This window comes from Hippoglossus stenolepis, chromosome 3 (genome assembly GCF_022539355.2).
Source record: "Hippoglossus stenolepis isolate QCI-W04-F060 chromosome 3, HSTE1.2, whole genome shotgun sequence".
In the NCBI taxonomy this organism is placed as follows: Eukaryota; Metazoa; Chordata; class Actinopteri; order Pleuronectiformes; family Pleuronectidae; genus Hippoglossus; species Hippoglossus stenolepis.
The window spans coordinates 20,588,667-20,608,608 of NC_061485.1; the positions used below are offsets into that span (position 1 = coordinate 20,588,667).

At 42.6% G+C, this 19,942-nt stretch overlaps 2 protein-coding genes across 3 annotated transcripts in view; both read right to left on the reverse strand.

The window, feature by feature from the left end:
- LOC118105359 (paxillin) overlaps positions 1-13,006 on the reverse strand; it is a 28,040-nt gene extending 15,034 nt beyond the window's left edge. Inside the window, exon 1 of one of the 2 annotated variants that reach the window (XM_035153046.2) lies at positions 12,797-12,974. In XM_035153046.2, the coding sequence (XP_035008937.1) occupies positions 12,797-12,809 (13 nt within the window). In that variant the 5' untranslated portion in view covers positions 12,810-12,974. Of the gene's footprint in view, positions 1-12,796 lie in introns of both variants that reach the window. The other variant, XM_047339468.1, reaches the window with a different exon arrangement.
- A 2,734-nt stretch (positions 13,007-15,740) lies between these two features.
- Positions 15,741-18,560, reverse strand: myl2a (myosin, light chain 2a, regulatory, cardiac, slow). Its single transcript, XM_035153186.2, has 7 exons — positions 18,457-18,560; positions 17,834-17,926; positions 17,249-17,324; positions 16,948-17,052; positions 16,761-16,839; positions 16,503-16,551; positions 15,741-16,228 (listed from the first exon to the last, which is right to left on the reverse strand). Exons 1-7 carry the CDS (start codon positions 18,457-18,459, stop codon positions 16,124-16,126), a joined length of 510 nt encoding a protein of 169 aa, XP_035009077.1. The 5' UTR covers positions 18,460-18,560; the 3' UTR covers positions 15,741-16,123.
- Positions 18,561-19,942: the final 1,382 nt, after the last annotated feature.

Genomic DNA, 19,942 nt, shown 5'->3' on the forward strand with positions numbered 1-19,942 from the left:
ACAAACTTTTACTGTAGCTGGTGGAGACCTCAGTCGACAGATGTTGGTCCAGATGGTTTTCACAAGAAATGTTAATCAACTTAGCGCTGGAGCTGAACTGGCCTTAACCCTGGTTATTAAGAATCTGCTGCTCTGAAATAGAGTTACTTCTCAAGCACGAGCCTGCAGGCTACATAAAACAAATATTCTGTTTGGACTAGGCTCATTGCAGATCTGTGCTCCTACTTTAATTATTTAAATTATTATTATTTGAAATCCCCAGCTCATTTACCTCAACAAAGTACTCAGAGCATGTTCCTATAATTTAGAGGATATTGGTTGAATATGAAATATAACTGTAGCAGCTTCAAGGCTGTCTTTGTTTGCTCAACACTGCATACAAGGCATGCTCTGACCCATCCACAAACTACACAAACACACAGAGGTGTGTCAGCCTCCTCTGCCAAGGGAACATACCACGACACACAGACCCCAGTGCAGAGCACACAGTCGTTCCCCAGTGACCAAAAATGGAACTACAGTAAAATGAGGAACTCATTAGACATCTGAGCGCTTTAAAATGAGCCTCCTGAATCCATCTTATCCTTTGTAATGACAGGCGTCTTAGAGAGATACTGTTCAATATTTACCTCTGTCAATGTGGTTATGTTTTCATTGCCATTTGTCTTTTAGCAGGATTATGCAAAGACTACCATACCGATTTTATTGAAACTTGGTGAAAGGGTGGGATATGGGCCGAGGAAGAACCCATTACCTTTTGAAGTGGATTCTATTGAGGAGGGTTAGGATTTTTTTTTTTTTTTTACTTTCCTTAACATTGCGAGATGTGGGTGAAGGTGTGACATTTTTGTGAATTTCTAAGTAATGCAGAGATATTTATGACAAAAATCAGGCACTTGTGCTAATATCAATGCAAAGGTGAAATTTGGTGCTGATCTGGAAAATGATCAAAATTGTGTGAACCAAAACTGATTCTATACATACATTCGTTTCACCTTTATTAGAAAATGAATATTAAGTGTGCGTTTAATGTGAACAGTTTGCATACATTTTCTGTATCTCAACTTAAAACATGCATGTGCAATGTGGTGATGAAGTGGCCAACCAGCCTTGGCGGAGGTATGCCCTCCCCTAGTGCCCTTGTAGTTGAGTATATATTTTCAGTAAGAGCATGAAAGAGGGAGCTGCCTTTAAGTAATTTCATATGGGCTAAAACCCTGCAAGATCAACGTTTCTGTGAAGCTGGCAGTTGTGACAGGGTGACAGATCTCCTCCTGCTTACCTAAAATAGCCCACACCTCCATCTAGCAAACTGCCAACATTAATTAAAGACAGACAACCCTCTTCACTTGCACCTAATGAACACAGGAAAATGGCATTGGCCTCAATGTCCACAATGCTAAATGTGACATGGTGACACAGCTGGGCTGAGACAATGAGGAATGGCGGTGTGAGTGTTGAGAGAGAGAGAGCGCGAGTAAAACTGGGAAGAGTGTGTGCGTGGCGCGAAGCAGGCAGATCCTCAGAGGCTAAAAATGTGGGTTGATGCAGATTAAGGAGACTCCCTTCCTCCCAGATGAATGGTGTGCATTTTAATTACATGAACGCTGCTCCGCATGGGGCTCATTACAAGAAAGTCAGAGGAAGAGCGAGGGGGGGGGGGGGGAGGGGCACTGAGAATATTTGGGTGGCAGAAGGAAGGATGAATTTAAAAAACAGGAAATTTACTATGGAAAGGAAACCATTTGAAAAGTCATTTATGATGACAGTGTGGACAGATGTTGGATCAGCACTTAAATTACAACCGTTGACAGTCAAAAACAACATAAAATATATATTGGATCTAATTAGACGAAGCAATCCTGGAGCACCACTTTCACTCAGGGGTTTGATCAATATAAATCCAGGACGTCAACAGAGGCAAGCCTCCATTATCCTTGACATCCTGCCTGCTTCACACTGCTCCTACTACTGCTGACCACTGCACAGAGAGAGAATGAATCAATGCTGTCTACTACTCAACACATCTATATTTTATTTAGCCCTGGTAGTTCACGTCAGGAGAAAGGTGCTTGAATAACCTGCAGGGGGTGATGTCGAGTTGTGTGTGAGAGCCTGCTACACTTCTGTTTTGGTTTTTTTTCACTTCCTCAGGGCTGATACAAAGACCGATCTTTATCTGAGAGGCTCACATACACATACATTCACTGAGATATGAGCTGACACCGAACTAAGAGGATGAACATCAGCAGTAAACCGGCAAGATTCAGTCTCTGCTGCAGGTTTACCAGTGTTCTTCTCTGTCCGCCCCAAATCTGCATCTCCCTTCTCTCATTCTTTTCATTTCTTCCCTTTTGTTTTTTATTGTGTTGCAAGGTGCAGGGTTGGCTGATATGAATTCCTAACATGTCACCGCTCGTCTTCCTAATGCAAGAGAAAGAGCGGGAGACGCACAGAAATGTGAGGTGCGCAGCAGCTGAACGAGACAGAAACGGAGGAACTAAAGGCAAGATAGGACAGATGAAAGAAAACAAGATGTCAGCTCTTAGACAAAGACATTTTGTATATCATCTGTTCTGAGTGAAACAGTGTTTAAGTTTTCGATTTAAAAATGCAATAACGACTAAAACACTAACAATAAGGGACAATTTATAGTTCTGTTAGTCAAACATACAAGAACACATGGACGTGAAGTGACAGTCTTTCATGTTCTGTTGTGAGGGAGTTGGCCTTTCAACGAGACTCAAGCTGACAGACCTTCACATAAATGACAAATCCCTCTCTCTCCCTTCACAGAAAGAGAAAAGAAATCAGGACAAGATGGGTGCACATGCACTTATGCTTTTCTCCCCTCTGGGCTTGTGTTAGACAGCAGAAGGCCTGTGCCTGTATTCATTTGGAGCGCTTCAGCAGGCACACACTTCTCAAAAACTAAATTAAAATCACACTAGAAACACATGCAAACACAGGTACAACAGTTTGACAACAGCACAGCATGCAGGTGCCTCTTAGCCAGGCTGCCTAAACATACCAGAGAGAGACGAGGTATCTAGGCCCACTATAAATACCTCTCACCCTGACACCGACCTACGTGAGTGGATCTACAATAGATGATGGATGGCCATGACGGTCATAGTCACAGCAGGACATTTGCAGACCACCCAACCAGCCCGTGCTATATATTACATTAAATTTACAGCAGTCTTCATACACCTTTACACTGTGTAAGGAAGCGCTTGTTTAGAGTTTCCTTTAGATCAATGAAGTGCAGCTACAGATGCTGTTAAAAGGAAATGGTACCACAGCCTGCATTAAGTTATAGAGTATGAGCTGCTAACACAGCAGTTTGCACTGTAGAATTTAAATAAGAAGCAAAAGCCTTAGCTTAGCATATGAACTGGAGGGGGGGGGAACAGCTAACATGTGCCCTATCCAATGTCAAATATGGGCCTACAGGCAACTCTTAGTAATTAAAAAAATTTCAAGTAAATAAGATAATTACCCATCATTTACAAATCTGTCTTTAATAACATCATAGATGACTCTGATATTCATATGCTTCTTACTTAGAAATGTATTTCCTCCCATGCTTTTGTAATAACTTATTTGTATTTGAAGTTAAGACTAACGAGAATGCAGCTGACTGCAGAAAAAGAAAAGAAAAAAAACAAACGGTTAATGTTTGACAAGTCATCTCAGTACATTTCTAACCAGAAAGTAACACCCTTTGACCCACTGCTGAGTCTCATTTCCTAGAAATGACTGAATGTTTGACAAATATGTATGAGTGCTGCAGTCTAGATGTGTCAGGGTGCGGTTCAGATACCTCCCTCTAGTTTAGAAGGTTGAATCAATACCTCTCCAATAAGTGCCTTAAAACAAGAGGCATGCTGGAGATTTCAGGGAATTATCTGCATCTCTCCTCAGTCCAGTCTCATCTTTATGTAATTTTTTTTTTCTGAAGCAGAATGTTATGACATAATGTACAAGTAGAAAGTAAAGACTTTTATCTCAGCAATCTATACCCACTTCACACAATGTGATAGCAGACTCCTCTTGTGAGCAGAGAGTAGAATATTTATAAATAAATAAATGAATAAATAATATGAAAAGTGGTACATATAAATTACAAAAAAAACCTGTCCAATCTTTGAAAACAGCCTCAAACATTTGGTGCGGCTTGACTGACTATGGAGCTATAAGCTCTAATGAATTCTAGTGTTAGGATTGCTTTAAAATTGTTGCTTTGTGCAGCGCAAGAACAAAACATACAACAAATCATATCATCTGAGAACACATTTTTGAATTGTCGTCTTAATCACACTAAACCACTTGTGATGATTAACATGCACTTTTCCCTCTCCTGTCTGCTTTAATCACACTGATTACTTTAGCTTGATGCTTCTTCTGCTACGTTTTTCCTGGCTTATGAGTTTGGTTTGTACTGTTTTTCAATCCTTGCCACAAATCTATTTCCCAAAGGGACAAGAAATATCTACTGACCAGAATAATTGAATTTATAAAATCATTGATTAAATGATGTTTGAAAGTATGAATAATGTATCAACCTCAACAATTGGCTTTAAGAACTGAAGGGAAAAAATGAGACAAGAGAAGAACACTATTCAAAGTCTCTCTCCCACTTCCTCTTTCTTGTTCCCCACAGTGAAGAGGAAATACAGAGGTAGTTTGTGGGTGAAAACAGCTTTCCTGTGGTTTATATGTTGTCCCCTGTGGTTATTTTAGTGCAAGCAACAGTGGTAATGGCACTTAAAAAACTGTGTAACTTTTGTAAAAGATACCATAGACGATGTTGAGATTGAGGGTTTTGTTGAATGGCAGACATAAGCATCTGCATTGGTATTGGTCAATGATACTGTCCAAGGCTTAATGCATACAGACAAGAAGTGATACAGCCCCCCGATAACATCTTCGTCGGTGTCTTCCACGTGTGTTAGACTGCTGTTTCACCGGGAGATATTTGTTTTATTTTAGTTTTTTTTCATTTTTGCATCTGTCGCGTGTTCACACATCGACTTCTCCTGGATTTCTACGGACTTTATACTAGGAGGTCAGGCAGATAAAGTCTTTCCCAACTGCTGAGCGTCTCACTCGGGCAATTGCATTCACACATGAACCTCCTCCAGAGAAAAAACACAGAATCTGCGGAGTTCAGTGCATGTCTGAAAGCAGCTTAACTGTGAACATCACGATAATTATATCCTCTCAGTGACAATCGTAACATGCTGATGTTAACACTTCTGGGTTAACAATGTCGTTGACTAAGATCTTGAGATGTGCTCGAAAGATGTGAAGTCATGAATTATTCTCTATTTTTGAGCTACTTTGCTTTACTTGCTAAGATCATCAGCCCCAGTAAGTGTCAGAAGATAGATATCCTGGAGAGACAGATGGATGGATTGACATTTTCCCTTTCCCCATAATCACTTATATCTGGTTCTGTCTTTTTCTGGGTTGAAGTAGGTCACAGTACCAGAAACAGGCTGCTCTTTGTCCCCCTGCGGCAGAGGGAAGAGGGTGGAAAGGAAGGGATAGTGAGGTCTTCAAAACAGGCAAAATAAGTCCACTGGAAAACATCAGCTCTATCTGAATGCCAGAGCCTGAATATGCGTGTGCCCGCGCGTTTGTAAAGTCTTATTAAGCCTACACCCTCGTAAACCTGTGGAGTAGTAATCCTGACCCGCATCACTGATGCTGTCATTAACCCGAGCGGGGTCTAGATCAGACCAACTAAATATCCTCTTTAACAAGCCACAACCTGATTGCAAATCCAGCTCAAACATAATCTCTCACACACACACACACACACACACACACACACACACACACACACACACACACACACACACACACACACACACACACACACACACACACACACACACACACACACACACACACACACACACACCAAAGGCCTTCATTGTGATGGCTATATATCCCAAATAGGGCAGGAGCAGCAGTGTGCTGTGAGTATTTAAACCTGTGCCAAGGCCAGAGGAAACCTGCTTGGCACAAACCCATTTGCTAATAAAACAGCAACATGTCATCAGAGCCTGCAACCTCATTTAGCAGCCAATTAGAGGAAAGCCTGAAATACCACGCAGGTACATTTTAAAGGCCATGTGACATTTAAAGAGCTGACAAAATTATTGAAACACAAAAAATGCTATTTTAACAGCAGTTTCCTTTTGAATGGTTGTGGGCTGTGCGACTGAATCTTCACATCTCGAATAGATGTCATTTCATATTCAGTTAACGATACATATCATTACTCATACCTTTTCTCTACCGTGTATATAGGTGCCACGTCTTTGTAGATGTAAGATGCAACAGCAGATGTCTATCGGGTGTGCCGCCAGCAAAGGCATGTGACTAATTCTGTGGTTCTCATCCGTGGACACTCCAACCAGGAGATAAGCAGTGTTTGAGTCTTTTGAAGTGACCTGTATGCAGCATAATTTGAAATTTATCTCGACTGGCCAGAGTTCTTCTCCTGCTCAGTTATCTCCATTTGTTCTGTGTCAAGTTCACTATCCTCAATATCTGTTTGAGTTGCTGTCAAGTTGTTTTCCTGGCAGCTGTGGCTCCGGAGGTAGAGAGGGTCGTCCAGAAGGTCGGTGGTTTGATCCCCAGCACCTCCAGTCTGCATTCTAAAGTGTCCTTGGCCAAGATACTAATCTCTAAATTGCCCTTGACTGTGGTGTGTGTAAATAGAGAAAGCGCTATGAGTAGAAGAGGAGTATGAACGTGTGAGTGAATTTCAACTTGTACTGTAAAGCACTTTGATTGGTCAATAAGACTGGGAAAATGCTATATGAATACAGTCAGTTTACCGTTCCTGTCGAATAATGACAATACATATCATCATATTGCACAGCCCTCTGGTGGGGATCATTCTAGTTTGTGCTACAATTTGGCAATTAGTGAGGTATCTTTTTACTGTATGCAAAGCTGCTGTTTTCCTGTTAGAGCTCACATCAGAGGATCAGCAGCATCACATCAACTGAGCTGTCAGTCACTGTCAGGCTCAGTGAGGGGATGAGAGGGGCGCTCAATTCATCAAAGCAGAGCATGGTGGTGAAAGGCTTATTTGAGCTTTAGGTATACACTTATATATTATAAGACATAATACAAAATGTATTATGAGGACACCTTACTTCGACCTCCTTTCACTGACAACATGGTACATCACACTAATGAGCTGCCGTGGTTGCCTGGAAACAAATAAGGAAACAGTGAAAACAACAAGTACAGAATTCAGGATTTAATAAGATCCAGAGCAAACCAGTTCCCTCTGCTCACATTAAGGAAGTCAACAAAAATAGGACAGGATGAGACATGTCCACAAGTCATGCGTGACCAACATAGTGTCTGTGACCTACAGTAGACTATTCTGATGTTAGCGGCAAAAAGACCTCCTGACTGTCGCTACAACAGAGGTCACTCAAGGCACATGTGTCTAGCTGGATGAGAAGCCACCATATAAAGAGAGCGCATTGAACTCAGCTGAAAAACAGCAGGACAGAGAACATGAGTGATTCATGCACTGACTATTCGACTGCGACTGGTCTGCAGCTAAAACTACACAGATCCTCACTCAAGCCAATGTTTGTTTTCTGTTTGGCTTGAAGGCCTATTTCCACTAAAACCCTGGTTCCAAAAAAAACTACAGTCGCTGTTCGGATATCAACCCTGCAGGCTGTTGTTGTGGTGCGCTGGACCCATGAGGGATGACATGACGGTTGGCTGAGTGTAGAGCTGTCGCTGCTTAGTCAGCTTCCCCTTCAGAGCTGCCTGTCCACACTAGCAGGCTGCGATCAGGAATGTGTTTTAAAGGGTCTGCACAAGTGTGTGTACCAAACGTTTCAAAGCCCTGCAGCATTTTCATTTAAAAATCAACTAGATGGACTAGAGTAGATACAGCCGAATGAGCCGATTGTCTCAAACCTTCAGACGCTACATTGATTCTGTGTGATTTATGTGCATGTGTCGGGCACAAGAGACTTATTCAGTGTAGGCAAGCCCCTCATTGCATTAAGCTGTGGGTCACTGGAGATGTAAATTCACAACAACAATTTACCAGGGATTTTTTTTTTTTTGCTTAAATGAAAATAAAGCAAACTGGAGGGGCTTTCGGGTACAACAAACTTCCAAGTTGAAACTATTAAATATAACCTAGACAGCAGAATCAGAGGTGCCTGGTCTTCTCGTCATTAGATACAAGTCCGCAGGTGGAGCCCACACTCGTAATGCAAAAAAAAACCCTCTTTTGTTAGAACCTTCCTGTCTGATGAATGCTCAGTTCTTTTAAAAACCCACAGCCTCATATTGCATTTCAGGCTTTCTGTTCAAGTCCTAGGGCAGGTTCAGTCTCAAACTCCTTTGAACCATTTTGCTACGTTATCCAGGTTGAATATCACGTTCACTCAAAATGGCGTGCAACGGGCTTCGGGGTATGTTTTATCTCATTTGGTGAGTGTGTCAGAGGTCTCGCCCAATCAGCAGCAATGTGGATATAAATCACAATGACAAGAACGTTCATTTCAAGGGAACTAATGTCAAGTACTGTGCATGAAGTTGGTGATACTGTTAGTACTACCATAATGAAATTACAGTGGCACTGGCAAGAAAATGTATTAAATAAACCAGTTTATACATTTTTTCTATTCAAACAGAAAGACTAATACCCACCCCAATTGAAAACACACCAACATCAGACGCTGACTAGTCTACAAACCACTCAATGTCATGTAAAGGGAGATACAACCCACGGAGGTGAAGACAACACAACATATATGTCATAAGCCATTTTTAGACATGACCTGCGAGAGTTTGCCTTTCACACATGCACAACAATGAAGGAGGTCCTTTGCATAGACGCATTCACAACAGAAACAAATTCTCCGCATTATTCAGACGAGGTGAAAACGCCTGAAAATCTGATTGCGATTCTTAAAAAGGCTTATGCATTTCATTAAGTCACATAAAAGTAAGAGCTGAATAAATGTATTCAGGTGTCTCTTTAAACTGTGTCTTATAGGAGTGAAAAACCAACACGTGGGTATATTTGACATCTGTCGCAATCTTAAACATGACTTGACAAATGTCCACATGAGATGCCTGATGTTTCATTTGGTGTATAAACAATGAACCAAACTAAATTTAGACTAGGTAGTGAACTGAATCTAGGCTACATCAGATCTCACTTGGAGTTAGTAAAAACCTATTTCGCCCACACCCATTCTGTAAGTGACATTTCCAACGCTGCAGCTGCTGCGCTGACAGGGCTCAGGGGATTCGCTTCACTTCAAATGACGCCACTGAAGTGACAGTGAAACAAATCAGCGAGAGAGAAAGAGGGCAGTTACTGTATTTGCAGACATGGAAAGGAAAGAGTGAAAGGTACTGCAGATCAAAGTCAGTAAAAGGAAGTTAAGTTTGGAGGCTATTTGACATTCATGTCTTGTTGGTGCAAGCCCAGAGCAGTGAAGCACGGAGCAACGCTTGGCAGCGCTGATAGCTGCAGAGGGGAGGTCAGTGAAAGTTTGCCTCTGAACATACCACAGCATCTAAACTTCAAATACTGCACAAATAAGAGGAGACACAAATAATATAAATCCAATTTTAGTATAACAAATCAAGGGACTATTGTTTTGCCGTTACCATTTCCAACACTGACTTTCATTACCAACAGAAGTGAAAACTGCACAACAATCTTCTTTGATCCAGATCTAACATGCTAATCTGCTCTCCTGCAAACTCAGCCAGCTTTAAGCTGTCAATAGATTGCAGCCTGCAGCTTCCTACGTGGTTCACCACAGGAATGGTGGGGAGTGGGAAGAGAGAGGGTGGGGCAGTGCAGTGTTTAAAGAGGATAAGTTTTGGCTGAGGCCCAATCCCTGCATGTGGGCCTGATCCATCTTGACGTCCTGCCTGAGAGCAGCGTTAGTCTGCTCCCACAGTCGATGCTGGAGGAAGCAGCAGGATAGACAAACTGAATGTGTGTGTGTGTGATATATATATGATACAGGGAAGATGATTTAGGGAGAAAAGCACACCTGATGTTGTAATAGGGCAATGTGGGAATAGTTAAAACTGCTATTCAGTGTGGAGAAGGGGCAAACAAAGTTGGTGGAAGGTTACTTTGTGCAACACTTGAGAGGAAAGACTCTCCTCGGCTAAAAATACATGTAGGTTTTGTTGTCCTCTCTGGCGTCTGAGGTGCATGATCCCTGCTGTGTCTCACTTCAAATCTTTGCGAGCTGCTTCTTCAGACCCTCTCCTCTGTGCATTTAAACCATATCAAAACACCAACACTTCTAATTTTCATAAACATATGGAGGGATGGGGAAAAAAACGCTCTGACTCCAACATTGGACGGCGGAGTATATATGTCTAGTGAGCAACATTTTGACAGTTCTCTGCTACAGAATTTACAACCCTGTGACATGGTAATTACACTGGGTTGTGTAACACTCCTTTTTTAAGCAGCTACTTTAAGGAAAGCCCTTCACCCATGTAAGCTGAAACGGTATCCATAAATATTGACTGGATATAAGGTGACCAATATCCTTGGTGCAGTCTCACTCCCGTCACTAACATGTTACCCGGAGAGCTTGGTTTGGCCCAAGTTGGACACATGCAGGTGCTCTTCGGGACAACAGGGAGAACACAACCAGGGGTGGGAATGTAATGTGAACACACTTGTCTCTTCTACGATAGAGAGTCCATTTTTTCGATGGGTTTTGCAAGATGTTTATCATCTTTCACTTTATGAATGCATCCTGGTGTTTTTTTTAGCATCCAGTGAGCCTGACACCTTCAATGCATTTTATTGATGTCCTGCTAAACTTAACTTTACAGTTGCCGGGGTATAACTTGCAGCCTTGTAACCCAAACTATACAATCAGTGCATGTAAATAAATCCCCAAAACCTTGGATCGTGATAGCACTGTGAAAATGTTTTATTTTAACTTTTTCCTTATGCTTTTAATTCAAATGCACACTTGTCAGGACCAGTGGGGACCAAAGCCCAGTCCTAATGGGGCAAAACATAATTTTTGAAGTCCTAGTTAAGGTTCGGGATACGTTTAGGTAAGACTGTGCACAATGTATAGAATTCAAAGCACTGTCGTAACAAAGAGAGCAGCACAAACTCGTCTATGTGTGTGTTGGTATACTTGTATCATTTTGAGGACCATTTTGAGCGTAGACCCCACAGAATGAGGACATTTTGGCCGGTCCTCGCTTTCTGACCCACTTTCAAAGGGCAGTTTGAATGTTAAGTATTGCTTTTAGTGTTAGAATCAGATTTAGGGTTAGGTTGGGTTTAAAATGCAGCAATCTGACCGTGAGCTATGGGGGTAGGCAGGTTTAGACATTTAGTTGGGATGGTTAGGGTGAGGGGCTAGGGACTGCATCATGTCAATGAGTGTCCTCACTGAAATAGAAGTAAAAAGATTGTGTGCATGCGTGCAGATGCAGCACTGTTGAGATCAGCTGAATTTAGGCTGAAAGTGAGACGCTTTCAAATGAGCACAGATGTCCTCACCACACTGAGCATGACTTCAAACAAACAGTCTCTCTCCTCTACTTTGACCAGAGGATTCAATGTTACCACCCCGCCTGTGGTAAGAGGTTATATTATTGTTATATTATTGCATCATCATCAGCAGTTCAATCTACAAAATCTTTTCCCTACAAATATTGCCTCATCTGCACCTTAATCGACTATTTTGCACTGTCTGGTTAGACGTAAAACTGCATTTCCTTGTACTTGTGCTATGACAATAAAGTTGAATCGAATCTTAACTATCATGTTAGATGTTAAAGGGACAGTTCACCCAAAAATGAAAATTCACTTCCTACCCAACACTAGGCCAATGGAGGGACCGATTCTTTAAACGTAAAAAATACATTAAAAGCCTCCATACTGCTCCTGTGATGTCATCCAAGTGTCCGCTCCAGAGGAGTATATCAGAGGACATTTAGGCTAAAAACATGGTGTAAATGACGCCGTTTCTAGTCGAATATGAATGTCGGGGCTTTCGGACACTTGGACTAACACAGGAGCAGTATGGAGGCATTTTATGTTTTTTTTTTTCTCCTGTTGTTTTTACATTGTAAGACGTGGTCACCATTTACTTCAATTGTATTGGATTTGGCTGCAACGCTGTTTACCCCTGAAACTCCAAATGTGTTTTGTGGACTCAACCACTTCGCCCACCGCTCCCTCGGCATAGTGCTGAGTAGATAATGAGTGAATTTCCCTCTTTGGGTGAACTATCCCTTCAGGCTATGTAAACCTGACAATCAGCAGGAGGGGCCCAGCAGGTCAGGGTGCAGTGATTAACATGACTGCTAGTTTACAGCGATGAGAAAAGTTAGAGGAGCCCTAAGGCCTGGTTAACTGATGGGGGGGCTATAACGAGGTGTGTGTGTGCAGCCACCGGAGCAACACAAACACACGTCTGGACGCTACAGCTACTGGCTAACACACATGTCCATTAAGCTAATTATCGCGACCAGGCTGCTCTCATATCAGCACGCGGGCCTTTCTGGACACGTTACCTCGCGCTGAGCAGGAACAACTTAACCCACCTGGACACACACATTCATATACAAACACACAACAGTGAGTCCGTCGTTGCCGACTTTCTGAAAACCCCATTGAATTCGGTTGTGTCCACGTCTATCGCGCGCATCAGCCCTAGCAGCAAACAGTCTCACGCGCGCGTGGCTGTGACGGTTCGGTCGCGGCGGGTGAACTTACCCAAATCATCCATGTTGAGCCGGAAATGGTTCCGCCGCTGCTCCGGACCGCTGCTCCTCTGTCGACCGCAGATGGACTGTGAGCAGCCGCCTCAGCTCCTGCTCGAGCGTCTCCCTCCGCTGAACGCAGCGAAGTTTTCAAGTTCCCCCTGCTGCTGCTCTCTCACGCGCACACACACAAGCAAACACGCACAGCTGCCGCCCCCCATCACCCAGTCCTCCGCCTTTCCTCCAGCCCACAGACACGGGCACCGGCGACACCTAGCGGAGACTTACTGACCATGCTTCAATGTGCTGGGAGAAAGGATCGTCTGCTTTATCTGCACAAATATCCTCATGCACACAGTCAAACGCATTTAAAAGCGGGCAGTGTGCTTGTGTGTTATATGTATATAACTTTAAAAAATATACTGTGCAAAACACAATATCTGTGTTAATCATATTTTAATTTATTCTGCTGCTGCTATGATGTCAGCTGCAGGAGAAATGTCATCATCATTTTTCAGGATTGCCTGGAGATGCACATGTCCTCTTGCAGCTGCATATGTAAAGGTTGCCATCGCCAAAATGGTGTCAGATAAGAATTTGGCATTTAAATATTATTTTATTTTGTAATTTTCAACATCAGAATAAACCCTAACAGTGATGTCACACTGTGCTAACCTCTTCTAACAGTGATGTCACAGTGTGCTGACCACATCCAACAGTGACATCACAGTGTGCCAATCACATCCAACAGTGATGTCACAGCGTGCCGATAACATCCAACAGTGATGTCACAGCGTGCCGATTACATCCAACAGTGATGTCACAGTGTGCCGATCACATCCAACAGTGATGCCACAGTGTGCCGATCACATCCAACAGTGATGTCACAGTGTGCCGATCACATCCAACAGTGATGTCACAGCGTGCCGACCACATCCAACAGTGATGTCACAGTGTGCCGACCACATCCAACAGTGATGTCACAGCGTGCCGATCACATCCAACAGTGATGTCACAGCGTGCTGACCACATCCAACAGTGATGTCACAGCGTGCTGACCACATCCAACAGTGATGTCACAGCGTGCCGATCACATCCAACAGTGATGTCACAGTGTGCCGATCACATCCAACAGTGATGTCACAGCGTGCCGACCACATCCAACAGTGATGTCACAGCGTGCCGATAACATCCAACAGTGATGTCACAGCGTGCGACCGCACATCCAACAGTGATGTCACAGCGTGCCGATCACATCCAACAGTGATGTCACAGCGTGCTGACCACATCCAACAGTGATGTCACAGCGTGCCGACCACATCCAACAGTGATGTCACAGTGTGCTGACCACATCCAACAGTGATGTCACAGCGTGCCGATCACATCCAACAGTGATGTCACAGTGTGCTGACCACATCCAACTGTGATGTCACACTGCGCTAACTACACCCAATTGTGATGTCATGCTGTGATAATCTCATCCTACAGTCATGTCTCATTTTGCTGACCTACTCCAACCATACAGTCACAGGGTTCTTACCACATCCAACTGAAACACAACAGTGTAAGGAACCACATTTATCAGTATTGTCATAGTGTACTAATCACATCCAGTGTGCTAACCTCATCACTGACACAGTCTCATTCACATTCACTCAAGGTGACCTTATGAGCCCCAAAAATGGAGCACTCCCATTGTCCTGGTTTCACTGCAGTACGACTTCCTCTTAAATACATCTGATGGCAATAAACAAGAAATTACAGCATCCTACCCAGGTTCTTAACTCGAAAACACTCATCACAATCATTCAGGATTGCATGCAGAGTTTAGTCACACTGAGAGATGTGAGAAAATACACATCAGACTTTATAAAACCTTTTAAGGTCGTATTGGTTAATGTGGAAACATTAAAGTAACACCTTCACATATTTGGAGTCATGTTTTTGAGCAGCTGATGAAGTAAGGGTCCATGTTCAACCTAGCTGTTTTTGGTCTCCACCAAATTCAGAGGGACATAGTTGGTTCTGAGGCTGTTTATCAGCTAGGCCACTGTTCTGTCTGTCAGGTTTGTCGTGGGTATGATTCGGCCGCAAACAATGTTATGAGAATGTTAAGAGATAACAAGACCAGTAAAAATAGGGGCCACAAAACCTTAACAGATGGGCTACAAGGTACTACAAAGCTCTGTAGTGCATAAAGGAACTGCTGAGTCAGGTAATGCTGCAATTATCCACTAGTTGGTCAGCACAAGTAGCTGCGTTCACAGGAAAGTTGTCATTTGTTTCATTGTTAATATAAAAACATTCACCCTCTCCTTATTTGCCAGTTTGTTGAAACAGGACAAATGATGGGGGCTCAAATATCCAAGTTGATCCAGACACTGTATCTCTCACCACTCCCTAGGTAACTCCTCCCCTCCCTCATAAAAACAATACTCGGGTCTGGGTGTTGACAAGCCCTCCAGCCCGGGGCTCTCCAGCTGGAGAAACCAAGGATTTTCATCCCCCCCAACAGCCCGCCAAGGTCTGGCAACTGGGGTGGGTGCTGGTGGCAAAGATCACTTGTTGGCATCCTATTGTGTTCTTGTCGCACAAACCCCTAGGTATAGCATTACCCCCCTCCCATCAACACAGCACCAGAATAACAACAGGGCTTTGGCTCACTAAAGCCCTCTGTTCCAGTAGCCAAACATTTTTACTCTGACACACACACACACACAAACAATGCCACGCCCATGTTTGGATTACTCTCTGGGGGATTTCAGAGGACCACCAACTAAACACCTGCTATTCTCAAGTGCACACATCCACTACCTAACATGGAATTAAAGTGTAGCTAGCGTTCAAGCACAAATCATATGATCACATGAACAGATGAGCAATTCTCATAAAAGGCTCTTTGGGGTTCCCTTCAGATAAAATATTTAAAAACTCAGAATGAAAAAGAGGCTGGTAACTATCTTCGAAAACTTTTATTCGACGAACATGCACAGATGGGACAAATTGATTTTTTACTATGACAACAAAGACATAAGGGAAGTGGGCTTGAGTATGTAAAACATAATAAGGACAAATAATTTAATTAGTCTCAGATGAATGTGGGAAGATAAAGCACAGAGGGAGAAACAGAGCAGTATGTTGGCCCGATCATTTTTTGGGGACTGGGAGAGATTTTTTTTGTTGTCTTTATCCTCTTGAGAGAATAATGTACAGACACAATGCAGCCAAAATGAGTAAATATACAACAGTTCATGTCTCCTTGGAGGGCAGTGGGTCAGTTTCGAGTCACGTAAGGGCAAGAGACGGACTTTCTATGTGGAGGAAACGTCGGCAAGAAGGTTCACTCCTGGTCCTTTTCCTCTCCGTGGGTGATGATGTGAACCAGGTTCTTGTAGTCCAGGTTTCCTGCCACATCTGGAGGGAAGGCAGCGAACATCTGCACCATCTGAAAAACAGAAAACAGATATTATGACGGCCCTTATAACAGCTTTAGTCCCGCACAAAAACAACATACTGTAGCTTCGTGTGTGTGAAAAGGTGTCATGATTCAATGAGTTTTTTTTTCCTTCTTTTGGATTCAGTTTGTATGAAAAGGAATCTGATGTGGTTGCAGACGATCTAGACAATGACGTTCAACCCTCTGTGCTGTTTGGACTCACCCACACACACAAAGCAATCTGCTATAATAATGATAATTAGTTTAAAAGCCCACAATGTACCTCTTCGGGGGTGAATCTGTCGGCTTGTGTTGTTAGCATCTGTGTCACACTGAGGGAGAGAGAAAAAGTGTGAGCGATGACGAGGCCTCGTATTCACACCATGAGGAAATGTGCAGGTCACACTCATTGTGGAGTTGTGCAGGGCTGAGTGATGGCAGTCATACTCAAACGCATAAATAGTGAGTAAAAGCTGACATAACGCCGCTCGTAATGAATTAGCATCTTACAAATTGAAGTGGAGTGTGTGGAGCGACTTACTAATCCTTCCTCAGCACACCCTTCGCCTCAGGGTCAAAGACTTTAAATGCGTTGAGGATGGTTTCCTCGGGATCAGCACCTAGATACATTAAAAAAGAAAAAACAATGCTTGAAACATGTTTAAATTCATGCTGCACTGCTTATATTTTACACTTTACACTTCCGTCTTCCGCCCGTGTGCTCTCACCTTTCAGCTTCTCACCGAACATGGTGAGGAAGATGGTGAAGTTGATGGGGCCCGGAGCCTCTTTGAGCATCTCATCGATCTCTTCCTGTTTCACATTGAGACGTCCTGCGGCACAAAAGTCAGTCAACATGGACATTTGACATCTCAGTTTCAGTAGCTGTATGCCAACACCCTTCTTGTTTTCTGATCTAAGATCTGATTTGGTAAAATCTGAACAACTGAAAATGCTCTAAACAGAAAATAATCCAATCGCAGTGCCTTATTATGGGTGTGACTGATACAGAGGGTGATGACAACACACCTAGAGCAGCAAACGTGTCCCTCAGGTCGTTCTTGTCGATGAAGCCGTCTCTGTTCTGGTCCATGATGGTGAAGGCCTGAGGTCAGAGCACAGAACATAGAGCCAGAGTTTCAGCCACATGCTTCCCGCATAAAGAAAACATGTAATCGATGTCACGCTCGGTTTTAGATTCTCTTTCTTCTCTTTTAAGTGCCATCTTTACACAGTGGATGACCACCGCTAAGTATTTTTAACATGCGAGTCCCCCTGGGTTTAGCCCGGCATCCAGGGCATGCCCAGCAGTTTATCTGCAGCCTAATCACTGATGACACAGTCTGAATGCCTGGGCACCGCTGAGCCTCATACCAGCATACCGCACGCCTCGCTGCCGTCAAGCCAGGGATGGGGAAAAATAGACAGGTGGACATACTACAACGATGAACAATGAAAATGGAAAGACACGGAGGGGAGAGGAAGAAACGGAGACCTCTGAGTGTTGTTGCTGTGTTTCGAAGAAAGAAACACTTGGATCATAACCCTCGACAATGGTTTACCAACACTCACATTCATGATCAGTGAAATTTAAATGGGTCCAGCAGCTCTCACCTCTTTGAATTCCTGGATCTGGGCCTGTTCAAACATGGAGAACACATTGGAGTTGGCTCCCTCTGCTGATCTCTTCTTGGCTTTCTTGGGGGCCTTTTGGCAAAGAGACAGGAGATGAAGCCGATACTAATAGCTAGTTAAACTACTTGGCAGAAATAAATGAATAAAAGGGACTTAAAAGCTTAATAAGAGAAAACGTTACAGATAAACAATGGGAAAATGCTTCTGGGCTATTACACATAAGCATAACCTGCATTACAATGTATGCTGGGACGAAAGCAATATCAAAAAATGAGATTGTTAATTGTCTAAGTCAGATGAGGGCAGTAACAATTTGACATGCATCATTTCAGTATCCATAAGCAGGTCAAACACAATGAAAGAGAAATATGTTTCCCTAGAAATCACCATTAAAATACAGGATAATGCTCGTAATTTAATGTCTCCTGCACATAGTGATGCATTCAATGTCTGGTAAAAGTGAAAAATAAAAACCTTTGCAGCTTTCCATTCAAAGATGTTTTTTTTTCTTGTAGTATATATTTTAGGCAATTCAATACAAAGATGGGAGTGAGCACATCCCTGTCTATCATCACTCCATCAAACGGCACACAGAGACTTACCATGGCTGAGCAGCTGGGACGTCAGACCAACAATGATGCCAGTGAACAATGGGGGAGATGGTGGGTGTCCTTTTGTAGCCCCAACCCTCAGCTCTACTGGATGATATTTATAAACTATGTCCTCTTTAGGAAGTGACAGGTAAATGATGCTTCATACAGAACATACAGTATTGCCCCCTGTAGTAGCCACTCGCCCCGTGTCGTCGTGATTGACACTGGACAAAGAAGAGTGGAATAACTAGTCTAGAATATCAAGAGCAGACTGAAGGTTGAAGCACTTAATCACTTTAAATGGACCACTGTCTGCAGACCAGGGTCCAAACTACAGACCATGGTACCACCACGATGAAAGTTATATTGTACATGTAAAGTTAAAAGGTATTTATTTTAGAATATCTCTCATTTTTCACTTTTCTTCTCCACGTAAGTACTTTTTTAAATTTTAGAGAAGAATTTCAGAAATTGAAAAGTCAAAAGTTTGGTCCTCACCGGATGTGTCACATGAAACTGAGACAAAGTAATGTAGCTGATAAAAATGTCAAATACATAATGTATCTCTTCAATATGGATAATGATATTATTATTCAATATAGTTTTTTTTTTACAGTCTCATACCAACCACCTCCACTGCAGCAGGAGGATGTATGTGGGCAGTGCAGGATTCATTTTAAAACATCTTTCAAAAGAAGTAATTGGAATAATGAAGAAATAATATAATGCACAAATGTCTTTTCATTTCTAAATAGCACTACTACTATTTTTCTGCAATTCAATTAACAATATAGTATAAGGCTGTACTTTGTATGTATGTGGTTCACAGGTAAAACATTTGATCAGTCTAACACACAGAGGTCCATTTCAAAATAGTTGACCTCAAAGATATACAAAAATAAATAAGTCTGTATACAAGGACTTGGATTTTGAACTTTAATTTACCTGTGTTGATAAACCAAAATTGAATTCAATACTCAGATCCGTCTCACCAGTCATTCATATCTCTAGACTCCATAAGAAGCACGATGAAGGCGTGTGGAAATCACCAGCTCATTTAGTGTAATTTATTGACCTGTCAGTACCGTGTCACCATCATGTCTAAGCCACGTCTCACACACTCCTTCACATAATTGGAGTTGGTCTACCTTCCCCTGACAATGTCACAGCACAGTGCGGTACAAATAGTACAACTATTTAAGTGACATTTATTCTGCGAAGGTCAGTGCTCTTGCTGACATTCATGCCAATGAAATGGTCAGACAGAGCGAGTCTCCTCCATTGTCTTCTCTGCTGGAGCCTACAGGTCCCTAAAGCTACCATGTCCCAGGTGCTAGTGGTTGGATGATCTGCAACTCAACTGCAAAGTGACTAAAATCTGAAATATTAGAAAGCAGTTTGAAAACACTGAAAAACAGACTGAGAGAAAACTTTTAAATGAAAGGCATGAAAGAGAAAAGTAGTAGAAAAAGGCAGGAAGGAAGATGATAATCCA